The sequence below is a fragment of the Siphateles boraxobius genome, unplaced genomic scaffold (genome assembly GCF_051911475.1).
Source record: "Siphateles boraxobius isolate OS27281-9 unplaced genomic scaffold, OSU_SipBor_1 26, whole genome shotgun sequence".
Classification (NCBI taxonomy): domain Eukaryota; kingdom Metazoa; phylum Chordata; class Actinopteri; order Cypriniformes; family Leuciscidae; genus Siphateles; species Siphateles boraxobius.
In genome coordinates, this window is record NW_027508876.1 from 23,963,999 (window position 1) to 23,981,647 (window position 17,649).

General features: G+C 42.5%; 1 protein-coding gene across 11 annotated transcripts in view; it reads left to right on the forward strand.

The window, feature by feature from the left end:
• The window catches only part of ntng1a (netrin g1a), a 130,087-nt gene that overhangs the window by 94,803 nt on the left and 17,635 nt on the right, over nt 1–17,649 (forward strand). For all 11 annotated transcript variants that reach the window (XM_077245089.1, XM_077245096.1, XM_077245088.1 and 8 more), the window contains exon 4: nt 4,516–4,688. In XM_077245089.1, the coding sequence (XP_077101204.1) occupies nt 4,516–4,688 (173 nt within the window). The remainder of the gene's footprint in view (nt 1–4,515; nt 4,689–17,649) is intronic.

Here is a 17,649-nt window from a genome sequence, read left to right on the forward strand (position 1 = left end):
CACCCTCATGTTGTTTCAAACCTGTAGGCCTATGCGTTATTTCATTTTGTTGAACACTTTAAAAATTTTGAAATTCATCAAAACTTCTGCAGGATAACGAAAGTCATACAGGTTTGGAATGACATGAGTGTGAAATAATGACAGATTTTTGTTCAAATTTTATTTATGTGTGAGTTGTCCCTTAACACATCTTGAGGTTCAGAGTTTGAATATACATAGACGAGGGCAAAATTTAAGAGCTATGGTGGAGGGGAAGATTTCCAGTAAATAACGAAATGCATTTTTGGTTTTCACACAAAGCTATTGTATGACTTCAGAAGACTTAGTATAGTGCACAAGTCATGTGGACTACATTTGTGGTGCTCTTTTGTGTCAATTTTGTGTTTGACACCCACAATTGTATGAAAAAGAATAGGTTGGGCAATCAGCATTAAGTCAAATTCCACAGAAGTGAGAAAGTCATACAGGTTTGGAATGACATGAAGGTGAGCAAATAATGACAGAATTTAAATATTTGGTTCAACTATTCCTTAAACAACATTCTAGACTGTTGTGGAAACTCACACAAGCAAAATGCACATGCATCATAATATTTTATCAGAACAAGGCAGTGCTTGTGAATATGGCAAAGCCTGGCTAAATTAAGACAGACAGTTTCTATGGTGGAGCCCTGGAGAGCAGCTTTGGCATTAAAGTCTAATTAATTATATTTTTTTACTGCACTTCTCCTTGAGGCAGCTATTGCACCTCATCTCCCCTGGTGACCAGACTGGAACGAGAATTTTTCGTCTCTGTTAGCGATGCTACCATGCCGACGGCAAAGGGACCCGGCAGGCCCTTGCTGTGTCCCCTTCATTACATCAGCAGCACAGCTCTGCCTCATATCAACACCGTGATTAAAATGTTTCTGGTGATAAGACGATATGAAGGTCAAGCTACAAGAAGTGCAGCGCATGGAATCTGAGAACTCCACCTGAACTGAACAAGGAGGCCTAATCAGAATGGCATGCATGCCTTTAACTCCTTGCAGCTCGATGGCTTTATTTTGCTCTGTCGATGGACCAGCGTTGTTAGTTAAGGCTAGCGAGCTGTTCATTGCAATGCATAGTTTTTTCTGAATAAACTTCCTCATTGCCCACTGGAATGTTTCATGCCCCTGTAAAACAGCCCTTTTTTATGGTTTTTACTCTTGTGTGGTTTTAATATGTCTCAGAAGTCTATTACTCACTGTTTATATGCAGTTTAATGACCCACCATAATATCAGCAACTGATTTGCATCATATGTCATTATTTGGTTGGAGATTTTATGTGTGCAAGCTATGTGTGCATGTCACAGAAGCAAAAGATTCATGCTTGGCTGACAAGTGCCAGTTTTAAAGAGGATGTCCTATAATACTGAGATTTGACATGCCCTTCTGTTAAATTCAATTTTTAAAAAACCCTATAGATAATGAGATGCAAATCAGGGTGTCTGGAGAATAATGCCCCCTCATTTATTCTGCCTGTGTATACCTGCAGGGACTGAACAGTCATTTGTCACTTCCAAACTTGATTCGGTCATTCTGCATCACATTTATCAGGCCCTGCATGCACATCTCTGGACACAATGGTTTTAATGGTTTTAATAATGCTCCTCTGTACCCACACTTGACAGATCGTACACCTGTGTGAGAAAGAGAGACAGGAGACATCAAGGGTCTGGAAACAGTTAGATCAAAGACTAGAGACTGACCGGCTTTTGAATTTTTTTTTTTTTTTTTTTTTTTTTTTTTTTTACAGTGTTACTTTAATCTGTTAAAATCATGCTGGGCAACTTTAAAGGATTTCAGGTTATTTTCCAACATAACATCTATGGACAGCATCTGTGACATGCTGTATATAATCACTAGGAATAATTTCAGCTGTATTAATTACATAAAATGTTTACATGAATACATTCATATTAGCAGGCAAGTGGGCCAGAGTAATTTTAATTTTAATTTATTTTGCTATCTGAATACATTTTGGTACCTCCACCTCTGGGTGGAGTTTGCTTCATAAAACCCAAGCTTTATGAATATTCATGTAAAATAATGTTCTACCTTCTTCATCTTCTTTGCTCTCTTTGACTTTCTATTGTTATCATTCATGCCATATATATTTTTTATTTCTTATTTATATTTATACCATGGCCTGTCTGAATACTCGATTCTGATTAGGTGGAAGGTGTGCAATAAAACCATTTAATGCACAGGTTGTTCCAAGTCAGTTTAATCACCTTTCTATATTAATGCGCTGTTTTCATTGAAGCACATACACACATACATCACTCGCACACAGAGGGAAGAGATTGTGGAAAGCACGCACAGAAACATTCAGGAGCACAGAAGCGACTTTTATTAATAACATAGCTTCGCTACTGAATCGCTATTTTATATTTCTCAGCATGAGGGGGTTACATTGCTATTCTGAAGGAATTAAATGAACAGCTTCATTGTTAATAGAGAAAGATACTCTGAACAGATGCAGGTACCCATCTCAATAATTAATTCAAATGAATCCTATAGTTTATTCGTTCAAACAAATGTAATCTTACGCACTACTTTATGTCTGTGTCTGATTCAAAGCAGGCTGAATGCTAGAAATAACGAGCCGTAACTGACGAAAAATAACCGTCAATTTTACCCTTACATCACTAACAGCTTTAAGTTATCATTGTTGGCAAATGACCATGGTATAAGCAGGATAATTCACGGCTAGCTGTGCATTAAACGATTTTAATGGACTTTGTGGAGACAACCACCCTTGCTTCCCATCGGGTGGCTTTTGTCTCCACATCATGCAATAAAATATTTTAATGCACAGCTAGCTGGGGATTATTCCTTACTGGTTTATATTATTCAAATATTAAATTGTACTTTTATATTGTTAGTCACTTTATATTAGATGTCTTTAACTACTTTGCCCTTACATCAAAAAATAAGTAAAAAATGCATTGTGTTGATGTTGTATTGCAAAATACCTTTTCTGCTACTGAGGTGGGATACGGGTAAGGTTAGTAACAGGTTTAGGGGTATGGGTAGGTTTAGGGGTTGGTTAAAAGGGAAGGGAAGGGTCAACTTATACCTGTTATTACAGAAATTAATTACAGATGTAATTACATGCAGGTATGTATAATACTACAAGTACAATGTAAAAACATGTATGTACATAATAAGTGCATTGTATCAAATTATAAATGTAAATGTTTGTACATAGTAGTTTAAGACACTTCACAATAATGTTTCAGTAGTTAACATTAGTTAACTACATTAGTTAACATGAACTAATAATGAACTGCACTTCTACAGCATTTACTAATCTTTGTTAATGTTAATTTCAACATTTACTAATACATAATTAAAATCAAAAGTTGTATTTGTTAACATTAGGTAATGCACTGTGACGTAACATGAAAAAACTATGAACAGCTGTATTAACTAACATTAACAAAGATTAATAAATGCATTAACAAATATATTGCTTATGGTTAGTTCATGTTAGTTAATACATTAACTAATGTTAACAAATGAGACCTTATTGTAAAGTGTTACCAAGACACCTAATATAAAGTGGGACCACATTGTTTATTACCAAGTATTGTTTGTTATTCAGTTGTTGAGTATAAAAAAAAAATATTTGTGCAAGTGATGGTCAATTTCATTAACAGAATTGCATGGTGAATTGAAAAACACAGACGCACACATATAAACAAGTTAAGCTACTCCATGCTAGCTGCAGAACAGTTTCACTTAACCGCATCACATTTCTTTACGTCAGTACTGCATGAGTGTCACAGAAATATCCATCTTTTGACTTTCTGCATACAAAATCAATTTGCGTGCTTAGAGAGGAAACTGGGGAGAGCATACTGTACCTCACTGTGAGACACTTGCATGGTGGTTGTCCTCAGTGGCCATAGTGAATGTATAATCAACATTTAAAACATGACTGCCTCTCAGGATAAAAAACATTCACAAGTGCTTCAGCATTTATTGATATTATACATCATATATGTATAGATTTTTTACTATCTATATATATATTATACATATATATATATAGTAAAAAATCTGTAAATGATAAGAACTGTGAATATGTAAATACAGAAGTGTGCAATATATAGGCCTACCACTTAATTATTTTTTTATTATTTAACTGTTTTCTTTCTCTCATTGAAAGTGTGACCTGTCTGTAATTATTTCTTTTTCCAGTGGGATAATTATAAATAACCTATCTTTCGTGAGGAGAAAATAATGATGTGGATTTTGCAGAATCCTTGACACTGTGTGCAAGGTTTTGAAGTCACTTTCTGGAAGCTTCAGAATACCTCCACATGCAGATGCACATTTACTTGAAATGCAAATGATTTACAAGGTCACTCTGGTCTCTAAGTGCTGGTTCCAATTTTTTCTCCCCTCTCGGGTGTAATTGAACTCCACAATTGAAAATCCACAAGGGCATATGTTTTATTTCCTTTTTTTTTACCGTGACAGGTGCAAGTGCAACCTTCATGCCAACAGCTGCATCTTTGACAAAGAGAAACTCACTTGCGAGTGTGAGCACAACACTACGGGGCCTGACTGTGGTCGCTGTAAGAGGAATTATCAGGCCAGAGCTTGGAGCGCTGGATCCTATCTCCCCATCCCCAAGGGCACAGCAAATATCTGTGAGTATACACACACACATTCCCATTCCACTTACTGGAAAGAACAATATGGGCTCTATGTTTGTGGATAACAAGGCTCACATGTCCTTTTTCTCTAACCATAAACCATCTCTCTTACTGCTGTCCTACCTTTCACAATACGCTCACGGTGTCTCCCCAGAAGCCATTACCCTACTTCCAATTTAAAACCAGGTCCTCAAAGGAACTCTGACACATCACATAGCTTCTCAACTTTAAGAAGGGCTATCAGACATATTTAATATTTGATTTATTTAGATTAGATTACAAACTAAATGCTCATTATTTGTAGAGATGTAGATGTAGCGATGAAGTCCAAAAATTGTGGTGGTACCATGGTATTGTTATCCATAGCAATTTGTTATAAAGTGCATTCCAGAGTATCAAATCATACAAAAATATTTTTCTAATTTAAAACTAGTTTTTTATTCTAAATGATGCTATCCAAGTAACCATTTCAGTGAAAAGTTAACATGAATTTCTATTTGGTATGTCCTTCTTTAGCTTTAATGACAGCAAAAGCGTGGAAGTGCCTAAGCAACCATGCTATTGGTTACAGGGATAGCTTACCTAAACAATTAAAAAGCTGTCATACCATAATGTCATTCCAAACATGTATGACTTACTTTCTTCTGTGGGGCACAAAATTAGATATTTTAAATAAGGTTTCAGTTGTTTTTGTCCGTTGATATGAAGACAAAAAATAATTCTGATGGCAGAAATGTACTTTTGAGTGAACTATCCCTTTAAGGAGTGTTTACCCTTCAGAAAGATGCAGAACACTTGTAGGACATTTCTTTCACAGAAAACAGCACATGTCAAATGTTAGAACTATAACAGAAGGACAGTTAGCCTTTAGAAAACCAGTGCTGTCTGTAAGCCTGGGGACTACAATACCACTGCAGTTTATTTCAAATGGCAGGAGACAGAGCCTTCAATCCAACACACAAAATGTTTGCCCTGAAATAAACTAGCACTCACCATATGCTTCTGGGACTAAAGCAGCAGCACATGACACAGATATGACCTTAGTATGCACAGAAAATATGTGCATGCCAAAACTTTCTTTTCAGTCTTCAGCAGGTTAGAAGGTGTGTGTGTGTGTGTGTGTGTGTGTGTGTGTGTGTGTGTGTGTGTGTGTGTGTGTGTGTGTGTGTGTGTGTGTGTGTGTGTGTGTGTGTGTGTGTGTGTGTGTGTGTGTGTGTGTGTGTGTGTGTGTGAGGGGAGCGACACGTGCCTTCTGGCAGCTGTTGTACCTCATGACTCTCTAGGAGCCGGTGGAGTGTTTTGAAGGACTGAGATTGACAGGACATTATTAAAAAAAAAAAAAAGACAGCACTGACTCTGAACCCACTATAAAACACAGCCTCACCTTAAACCCCTTATATGGTCCTGTGTGAGGAAGGAAAGGGAAGTCCATAACATAATAATGCTGGAAAAGACAGGCTCTTAGATCATTCCCATTGGATTGGAATAATTTGATTAAACAATAATAATAATTCAAACAGAAGAAAAGCAGTTTGTCGATTTAAAACCAATTGCAGCTGATTTTACAACAGTTCTTTGTGCTTGACATCATGCGGTAGGGCAATGGAGACAAACGTAAATAATTAAAACTAGCAGCTTTTTTAATACAAGTTGCATTATTGTGCTTTTTTTACTTTTTTTACTGCTAACAGTTTGTTGCTCTCGTCTTTTTATTGAAGCAAAATATTTAGTTAAATAAGTGCTATTGTTTATTACAATGCTTTCAACAAAGTTTTTTTTTTTTTTAATAGAGACTTTTTTACTGATTTAAATTATGAGTAATTTGTAGTTTGGTCAGTTATAATATGTAGTGTTAGCTAGGGATGGGTATCGTTAAGGTTTTAACGGTATTACTACTCTTACAGATACTGCTTATCGATCCGGTACTTTAACGGGATTCTTATCGGTTCTTTTTGGTGTGTTTTTTTTTACATTCGGGTAATAATTAACATTTGCTTTATATTTTGAAATGTAAAATATCTATAGCAAAAGAAAAAGCAATGCTTTAACAAAACCAATAACATATCTATTTGTTATGCAGCAGTGTGCAGGCTTTTTTGTTTTATATACATGTGATAGGATACGATAAACAAAAACAAGTACAAACACATGGTCAAAAAAGAATACAATTAAAAAAAGATGCTAATTGTATACACAGTGCTTTAATTTCAGGAAGGTCTACTAAAGTTATTTTTCAGGTAATTGTTTCTCTCTGAAAAGAAATCTAATTTAGTAGTCAAATGTAAAATAACACTGCATAGTTTATCATAAATAGATTAATCCTTATTAAAGTTTAAGTCATGCATTCAAGAGCTGTGAGTGATCTTCTCTGCCTTTTGTTGTTTGATTGATTAATGGCTCAATCGTCAGCAGGTTTATTAGACGCTGCACCTTTAAGACCGAGTGCAGACCTAATAGGCGACTGATGCACCATCATTTTCTCCCAAATATTTACATACATTTAAGACATAAACTGTGTTTCAGTGAATCTCAGAGCTGGTCATTTTTATATATCTGTATATTTGATAGTTTAGATGCGCACATGAAGCCCAAAGTTAAGTATACTTCCCTTTCAAGGGAACTTCGAGCTGCGTCAAACGCTGCGGGAACGCCCCTGCGTTGTGCGTCATGAAGCACGTATGGAATCAGCCCAATGGAGAGATGAAACGTCATAGGCGGGTGACGTCATCGACCAGGAAACTATAAAGCACCCCAAAAACACAAGCGCATTAGCTTCTGTGCTTTCAGTCGCGCTACATGTGAATCTGTCCCTGTGTGATATTGTCTGTCTTACATACCCTGCACCACACAAACAATTTATCCCTATATATATATATATATTGAGAGATTATGGCGGACGAACAGCAGTTTAGAAAGTGTGTTCCTCCCTGCTCGCGTTATTTAACGAGCGGGGATACACATGATCTTTGTGTTGTTTGTTTGGGAGTTCAGCATGCCCAGTTTGCTCTCGAGGGAGCAGACTGTGAGCATTGCGAGCGTTTGCCGTTAAGGACGCTCCGCTCCCGCCGATCGCTCTTTGAGGAGAGCGGTTCGGTGCGCGCTCCCCGCGGTTCGGGTCCCGCTTCTGCCGAGGCAGAGCGGTGGCGCTTATCGTGGGGATCGCAGATGGATCTCACAGCGGGGTTTGAGACGGGCTCTGCCTTATCTCTCCCTTCACCTGTGAGATCCAGTGCCTCAGTCCCGGGTTCGGAAGCACGCGCTGCGGTTTCTTCCGCTCGGGCTGAGGCACCAATGCTGCAGCTATCCAGTTCTGAGGAACTTGATGTTGTTAGTGTTGAGGGAGATGTGGAGGATTCGCCACCCCACACTCCTGAGAGTGATGAGCTTATGGAGGTGTTAACAAGAGCTGTTGAAAAACTTAATATTGAATGGCCAGTGACTAGACAGGAGTCTGTTTCTAAATCAAAGTTGGATGAGAGATTTTTGCCGTCACGTGTGCAGCCTCCACGCCGGTGCCTGCCGTTTTTCCATGATCTCCACACCGAGGTGTCGAAATCATGGAGAAAACCGGTGTCATATAGAGTGTTTAGTCCCCAGACTTCAACATACGCTAATATTATGGGAGCCAAGGCTCATGGTTATGGTGCTTTGCCTCGTGTGGAAGAGACGCTTGCGAGCCATCTCTCCCCCGAAGCAGCATCATCTTTTAAGGCACCGGCATTACCCACCAAGCCTTTAAGAAACACTTCGGCTTTGGTGGGTAAAGCATATTCGGCAGCAGGTCAGGCTGTGTCATGTCTGCATACTATGTCAATCTTGCAGGCATACCAGGCTGATCTGCTAAGGGACATGAGTGAGAGTGAGGAGGTCAGTACTGACGTAGTTCGCGAACTGCGTCAGGCTGCTGATTTATCCCTGCGTGCCACCAGAGAATCGGACAAATTAATGGGTCGTTCTATGGCAGCTCTGGTGGCCGCAGAAAGACATTTGTGGTTAAATCAGACTAATATTAAAGAGAGAGAAAAAGCTTTTCTTTTAGATGCTCCTCTTTCTCCCATGGGGTTGTTTGGTGATGCTGTGAATTCAGTTATCGATAAATTCCAAGAAGAAAAGAAACAAACTGCAGCTTTTAAAAAGTTTCTTCCCCTTATGGTGCGTTCACACCGGACGCGAATAGCGCGTCAGGCGCGAGTGATTTCAATGTTAAGTCAATGCAAAGACGCGTTACGCGCGTAAAAAATACCTGCGGAGCGAATGAGGCGTAGAGCGCGGCGCGGTAGACGCGAATTCGCCTCATTCGCGCGTCAAGTTCGCGCGAATGGCGCGAATTAAGCGTCTGGCGCGTTAAGCGCGTTACGCGCGAATGATTTAGTTAGTGCTATTTGTGCATTCACGCGTTTGACGCGAATTCGCGTCTGCCGCCCGAGTTGAAAAATCTGAACTTCTGCGTCAATTCGCGCCGCGTTAACCAATCAGGAGCCTAGCTGCTTGCTGCTGTCACGTGGTGAAGTATCTGGATGCTTCAATAAATTATTTTGTAATATGACTGTGGTTCTAATGCACAACAAAGCAAATATTTTATCACATAAAACTTGGTTTCAATATATGAGACATTCATTTTGTATTGAATGCTATTTATTCCATATCTAGATTATATGAAATATTATTATAATGTAAAGACAACCAACATACTGCATAAGTTCGTGTCTGGACAGTGTTGTGTGAGAGAGAGAGAAAAATCACAGGACAGATTAATCACTTTTGGAGGCTGGCTCCATTTATCATCAAAACAAAAATAAATGACAGATTAGGTGGATGAGGGCGAGGGTGATCCTCGCTCCAATGCGGGACAACAGGTCATCAAGCTGGGCGCGGGACAGGCGGAAGTACCGCTGAAAGCCACCGTCATCCAGGCGCAGCTCCTGGAGCGAGCCAATGGTGAAACTCGCCACACTGGGTTCGCCTTCGAAGGGTCTGGTGGACACAAATACGGCGACGATTACCCCTACGCCGCCGTTCTGCTCTCTAGAGCAAATACAGAGCGGTGACTCTCCGATGAATGCTCGATCAACATAAAAAAGATGGCCGCCAACGGGTTTCGATTCTGACGCGCGTGACGCGCGTAAATTTCGCTTCAAACTTTTGTTTTTACGCGCGTCAGTTTCACTCTTGACACGCGAATTAACACAAAGTGGTCAAGCGTCAAACTAGACGCGGTAGACGCGAATTTGACGCGCTATTCGCGTCCGGTGTGAACGCACCATTAAAGTTCATGTCCCTGGGGCTGCTGGGCGGGAGCAGCCCCGGCCGTCTTCGAGCTCATCACATAGAGCGCAGCAGAGGCAGAGTGTCGCGTCTCGTGCTCCCCCTGCTGGACAGTGGGCTCAGCCGCGACACTCTCAGCCGAAGCCTTCTCCCAGTAGAACTGATCTGAGGACAGTTATATTGGCTAAGAAGGCTTCGGCTAAGAAGAAGTCCTGACGCCAAGCCGTTCAGGATGCTGAGGGTGGTCCCCACCGAGGCGGAAAGGTGTTCACCTCTTTTTACGGTGCCCATTCCTCCTCGGTGCCCTCAGGGGCTCGTTCTGCCAACCCCGCCTTTATGCCGGGGCACAGACGATCCCAGCGAGCGCTTTCCCGAGGGACGCTCGCTCCCTCTGAGGAGGGTCTCAGAGCGGTCAGACCAGTTGTTCCCTGCCGGTGCGCCGTTACAGGGCGCTGCGTCTGCTGCTCAAGTTACACCAGAGGCCAGTCTCGAGAGGCTGGTACCCTTAGTAGAATTTCTGGCAGAGTGGAAAAGCCTTCCAAAAATATCTCATTGGGTCCTGCAGACTGTGGAAAAGGGTTATGCTATCCAGTTCAGGTGTCGTCCACCAAAATTCAGAGGGGTTCTGCACACAGTGGTGGGCCCCGAGCAGGCTCTGGTATTGGAACAAGAGGTGAAAACGCTCCTTCAAAAAGAGGCTATAGAACGGGTTCCTCCTCCCAGTTTGGAGTCAGGTTATTACAGCCGATATTTCATCGTTCCAAAGAAGGATGGGGGGTTGCGTCCAATTTTAGACCTGCGCATATTGAATCGCTCGGTAGGGAAGCTAAAATTCAAGATGCTCACTATCAAGCAGATCGTGTCTCAAATCAGGTCCGAGGACTGGTTTGTCACGATAGATCTGAAGGACGCATACTTCCATGTGTCCATCCTTCCACAACACAGGAAGTTCCTGAGGTTCGCCTTCGGGGGCGAGGCGTACCAGTACAGGGTTCTTCCGTTTGGCCTAGCTTTATCTCCCCGCACTTTCACGAAATGCATGGATGCAGCACTAGTGCCTCTGAGGCTTCAGGGCATTCGTATTCTCAATTACATCGACGATTGGTTGATTTTAGCTCAGACCGAGCAGATGGCGGTTCGGCATCGAGATGTCGTCCTCGCTCATATCAGAAAGTTGGGGTTGAGGCTGAACGCAAAGAAAAGTGTATTATCTCCTTCCCAGAAGACCACTTTTCTGGGTGTCGTTTGGGATTCGGTATCGATGCGGGCGCGACTCTCGCCGACCCGCATCGCTTCGATTCTCTCAGCTGTGAAACAAGTGAAGCTAGGCCAGCTACTCACTGTCAAGCAGTTTCAGAGACTGTTGGGTCTGATGGCAGCAGCGTCCAACGTTATACCTTGCGGCCTGTTGTACATGAGACCGCTACAGTGGTGGCTCAGGACCAAGGGATTCTCCCCGAGGGGAAATCCGCTCCGCACGTTCAGAGTCACGCGGCGCTGCCTTCGTGCTCTGGTCATGTGGAGAGAAACTTGGTTCCTATCCAAAGGTCCTGTGCTGGGGGCTCTTTGTCGTCGCATAACGCTAACGACGGATGCTTCCCTCACAGGGTGGGGGGCGGTCATGAGTGGTCGCCCAGCCCAAGGTCTGTGGCAGGATCATCATCTTTCGTGGCACATAAATTGTCTAGAGATGTTGGCTGTGTTTCAGGCTCTGAAACACTTCCTAACAGACCTGAGAGGCCATCATGTGTTAGTTCAATCAGACAACACGTCGGTGGTCTCTTATATAAATCATCAGGGGGGCCTGCGGTCTCGCCGGCTTTACAAGTTGGCCCGTCAGATCCTCCTGTGGTCCCAAGGGAAGCTACTATCTCTGAGAGCAATGTATCTCCCTGGGTATTTGAATGTGGTAGCAGACTCCCTGTCGAGGCAGGGGCCGAGGCCAGGGGAATGGAGACTCCACCCCGAGGTGGTGGAGCTCCTTTGGTTGAGTTTCGGTCGCGCCGAGGTGGACCTATTCGCTTCCAAGGAGACCACTCATTGTCATCAGTGGTTCTCCATCACTCTTCCAGCCCCCCTGGGGTTGGATGCTATGGTGCAGCCGTGGCCGAGGTCACGTCTGTACGCCTTTCCCCCGATTGCTCTGTTACCAGGAGTTCTGGAGAGGGTCCGCCGGGACGGGGTCAGTCTACTACTAGTAGCCCCGTTCTGGCCGGCCCGAGTATGGTTTGCGGACCTGATTTCTCTCCTGGACGGTTCTCCTTTGGAGCTCCCGGTCAGGAGGGATCTACTCTCCCAGGCGGGGGGCACGATACTTCACCCCCGCCCAGAATTGTGGAAACTGTGGGCTTGGCCTCTGAGGGGGCCCAGCTCATAGACTCCGGTCTCTCAACCGAGGTTGTTGAGACCATTCTTAACTCCAGAGCTCCATCCACGAGGAAGCTTTATGCCTTGAAGTGGAAACTTTTCACTTCTTGGTGTGGAGAACACCTGCAGGACCCAGTTAACTGCCCAGTGGGTGCAGTGCTGGAATTCCTGCAGGAGCGCTTCTCCACAGGGTTATCCCCCTCCACACTAAAGGTGTATGTGGCGGCACTAGCTGCTTACCACGTCCCTTTCAGTGGAGTTTCTCTTGGGAGACACCCGCTTATAACTCGTTTCCTCCGTGGCACTTTGAGGCTGAGGCCAGCAGTTCGTACGAGGGTGCCGACTTGGGATCTGGCCATTGTATTAGAAGGTCTTTCCCTAGCTCCTTTTGAACCTATCGAAGAAGTTCCCGAGAAGTTTCTCACTTTTAAGACTATCTTTTTGCTTGCTATCTCTTCACTAAAAAGAATCGGAGATTTGCAGGCTCTGTCGGTTTCACCCTCGTGCCTGGAATTTGCACCTGGCATGGTTAAAGCTTTTCTGCATCCTAGACCAGGTTACGTTCCTAAGGTTCCTACTAATATTGTTAGACCTACGGTTCTGCAGGCTTTCTGTCCTCCTCCATTTATGTCATCGGACCAGGAGAAACTTAATTCACTCTGCCCTGTTAGGGCATTAGACGCTTATGTCCACAGAGCTGCCCTGTGGAGGAAATCAGAACAACTTTTTGTATGTTTCGGGCCACCCAGGAAAGGGTGTCCGGCGTCTAAACAGAGAATGAGCAAGTGGGTGGTTGAGGCTATCTCACTTGCTTATGAGTCGGCTGGCCAGCCTTCACCTTTGGTTGTCCGAGCTCACTCTACCAGGAGTATGGCTGCTTCTAAAGCTCTTTTGTCGGGGGTTTCCCTGAGTGATGTTTGTGATGCGGCTGGATGGTCTTCACCGCATACTTTTATTAAGTTCTATGACCTAGACTTAAGCTCTACCCCTGGGGCACAGGTGCTCTCGTCCTCTGTGCGCTAGTCTCACATGACGGTCATTTGGTCCTATGGCGACGTGGGTATTCGCGTTCCCGCAGCGTTTGACGCAGCTCGAAGTTCCCTTGAAAGGGAACGTCTCGGTTACGTATGTAACCCTAGTTCCCTGATAGGGAACGAGACGCTGCGTCGCTCCGCCATACTCCCGGCACTCCCGTTAGCGCTTCCTTCAAGCCTATCAGAAGCTAATGCGCTTGTGTTTTTGGGGTGCTTTATAGTTTCCTGGTCGATGACGTCACCCGCCTATGACGTTTCATCTCTCCATTGGGCTGATTCCATACGTGCTTCATGACGCACAACGCAGGGGCGTTCCCGCAGCGTTTGACGCAGCGTCTCGTTCCCTATCAGGGAACTAGGGTTACATACGTAACCGAGACGTTTTCTTGTCTCGTTGCAGTCCGTTTCGGACCGAGCGTCCCCTTGTGAACAGCTCTTGCGCAGATTTTTGTGCTTTTAATAGCTCTTTTAATGATTAAACACATCCGCAATTTAGCAACAGTAGAGACTGCATTTTACAACAATCCCTGATCGTGCTGATTCTGACGGTACGTTTGGGTTTTAGGAAGAAATGATAGCGCATCGCTGTGAAGGGAAGAAAGTTGCGCTAGACAGAATGCGTCTAGTTTGTAATTGTTTCATCTCAAATATCTTTTTTTTATAATCTCTGAAAGCCGAAATCTAAAATAAAAATAGAATAATATCGCAGATCTAAAGTATAACCACATTTAAATGTTTAGTTCTGTCCTTATTGTCAATCATTAAGCAGGGCTGTCGTGTTGTGCGCCATTGTTAATTTCGTTAACGAAAACTATAACGAAAAATGTTCGTTGACGACCTTTTTCCCCCTGACTAAGACAAGACGATGAGAGACGACACCCACGTCATTAAACGATAACTGTGACTATCAACACATGCAATATCGTTGACGAAAAAAGACGAGACTGATCGGTTAAAACAAAAACAAGACTTTACCAAAACCACTTGTTTTTGTCGAATAAAGGAGAAGACGACACATTACAGACTGTGTTTGCGAGCGTTCATGCTTACGGTTGCCATATGTCAATAATTTAATCCCCAGTTAAAAATTTCTGTTTAAATAATACGTTTTCTACACCGTCTTTTCAATGGTATCTGGCAACCATGCGCGCGCGCTCTCTCTACATGCTGAAGAAGCGCGGATGATCTGAAAAAACGGACTTCAGCGATCTTCATTTGAGATTTTCTACTTAAATTAAAGTGTCATTCAGTCTGTCTTTTTTCTGTCACTAGCCGCTTGCGCTGTTTGTGAGACTAAATCTGAGGTCAAAATTCAGGCTGATATCCAGCTGCGTTTTTAATGTTGATATTATACGAGCAAGAAAGCAATGTTTCCCGAATAGGCCTATCCACACGATTTCAAATGTGACATTGATTTTATACAACAGTTCAACAAACAAAAGGGTAAATTAAGTGATGTAGGCCTACTACATTTAAAACTGTATTGTCAGTAGGCTATTTATTGCTCTATTTTGCAACAAACGCCACAGCAGAACTGCAGCACACAGCAGTGATTCGTGAACGAATCTGTGGCTTTGAACGAATCGTGAGATTCAATGATACGTTCATAAGTACAGCAACTTGCTTCGTTACTGAATGAATGAATGGCTCGATGACTCACTCATAAACTATAGACAGACTTACCGCCACCTAGTGGCCATTTTAATTTAATATTTAAAAGTATAACTTCGTTTTTACCATCATTGCATATTTATTGAACATTGTTTTATTTAAATCATTATTTATTTTATAAAGGTATTTATAAAGGTAAAAAATAAACAGGAAAAATCGATTAAAGAGGGCAAATATTGTCCCTTAATGGAAAGTCTAAGTGGAAGAGGGGTTACGGCACTCAAAAAAAAAATGAAGAACCACTGAACTAAGGAAAATGGATATGTAGAATTGCACAAATGCTACTGCTAGAGTGCAATGTCAATACAGCCTGTTACCTTGATTCAAATTTCTCATAAGCTTAATGAACTGACCTAGAGAGAAAAATTGTTATGACATTTTTTGTCTAAAGACTAGGCTACATATGCCAAAATTCGGTAACTGCAATTTGACTAAAAGTAATGACAAAGTTGACAAAAAATGCTATGACTTTTCGTCAACTAAAACTAGACTAAAACTATAAAAGACAAAATGACTAAAATGTGACTAAGACCAATAAGCATTTTCGTCTGAAGATGAAAACTAAGACTAAATCAAAAATTGCTGCCAAAATGAACACTGTTGTGCGCGGTGTGGCTCCGCGTGATAGATCGCTTTCTCTCTCTCTCTTCTGGACTGCGAATAGCAAAATTGTATCACAGACAAATGGTTTAATATTATTTTATATAGAACTGGCTGGCGAGATAAACATGTTCAAGATTACGTCTTTATAGCAATAATAAATCGCATATTTTCTTAATTTGTCCAGTACCAGCAGCAGAACCGATAACGACCAAGCTTATCGATACAGCGGTCTTTCAAAATTCAGCCCCGGGGCCCTTTTAATACCGGGTTTCAGTACCCATCCCTAGTGTTAGCTCTCCTTTTATGTATCGTTGGAAGGCAGAGTAGTTCCTCTTATTCAGAGTGGGTCAGACAAATCAAGAAAAGAGCTTGAGATTGATGAAAGAGTGTTGGATATCACTCTTCGTCAAAGCCTGCTCAGAGTTCTGGGAAGTAGCTAGGTCCTCGCTTCACATCAGAATGGCAAGTCGGAGAGCGATCACTTCGAGAATTAGCAGTGACAGACCATTTCTGCTCTCGAAGAGAGGGGAAGTGATGAGGGCGCCCCCATTTTCTCCCTCCTGGAAAAGGCGGCAACGGGACTCACACACAATGTTCTGGCCCGTGCTGATCTGAATCTAAAATGCCTTCTTAAACTTGACTAATGTTTGTGTGTTTTATGGGTTGTCAGATTGATGTAGGGTTTCACGACGCGAGTGAAAATAAGGTCTGATCTGCACTGTGCCTGCTGGTTCCCAAGCGAAGCAATGGCATTTGTATGGTTCACGCACATAAGATCAGCAAGCCCCTGTTAATGTTTAAAAATGGGAGGATTAGCAAGCAATGCTAATTGTTTTCCACGTCTCTGCTGAGTAATACTCTGTGGTTTAAGACAGCACTTCTGTAGAGAGAACTGACTAATTCCTCTTGTCCTGGCAGGATTAAACTGTGCAAATGAAACTTCAAATCAAACCGGTCTGGCCTTGTAAATTACTTGCGATCAAAGCACTTAAAGAGAGATGTGTCCCGACACAGTTTCAGTAACGTTTTTTTATCGCTCCTCATTGACCTCGGCTTCAGTCCGTGAAGATAAAAGCTGAACATGATATATGCTTTTATGCAACTTATTGATTTTACAGCTTTTTAACATTTAATTATTTGGATACAAAATTCCACTCAGCATACAACTGAAGCCATGGAAATCATGCTTGAGCGAGATCCACCGAGGGAGGAGATTCATAATACCTCATTTACTTCTGTTCAGCCTAGCTAACGAAGACAGCCCAACACATCTGGAGATGACAGTCGCAATGAGAGTAAATTATCAGCGGTGCCGTAGTGTACGACTGATGGCTGGTTTTGTTTTTTAATTAGTGTACATAAGTAAAGGGCTGCCAGATGTCAGTGTGTTCGCCGTTGTTCGGTGTCCTTGAATCAAATGGTTCGTTCCTGGGCTGAAACTATAACAGCTGTACCCTTCTTCCCCCACCTGCCATCCTCAGACATGCAAACTTTCTTATAGGAAAAGCATACACTCAAGGAGGAAAGTGAGGAAGACAGTTCCAGCCTTAGAACGTGCTCAGTCCTGTAGATGTTTGCCTTTTTTGTTTTGTAACATGGACGATCTTGAAGTGTAATTAAGCGTATCCTCGATCCTCATTTCACTGCTGTACGGATGCTCTAATTAGTGTTATCTGAAGGGCCAGGTGGCCATCTTGTCTTCTCCCAGAAGAGGAGAATTATTTTGTACCATTTGTGTTATCTAATTATTCATTTTAACATCTCCACCCTGGCTGCATATCCTCCACAACCACCACAGTTACCATTTCCATCTTGACTCTTGTAGTGTCAACTCCGAAAGCATATAACGCTCCCTCTCTCTTTCGGTCTTTTTTCCTTTTCTTTGTTTTGTGTTATGTTCTCCTTATTCCCCCATGAGACCTGGTTTGTTTACTCTGCCTTTTCCACATCTTTCTCTGTGCTGCCGCAACGGTAATCTCTCTTTCAAATATTTGTTTCTTCCATCACAGGATTTT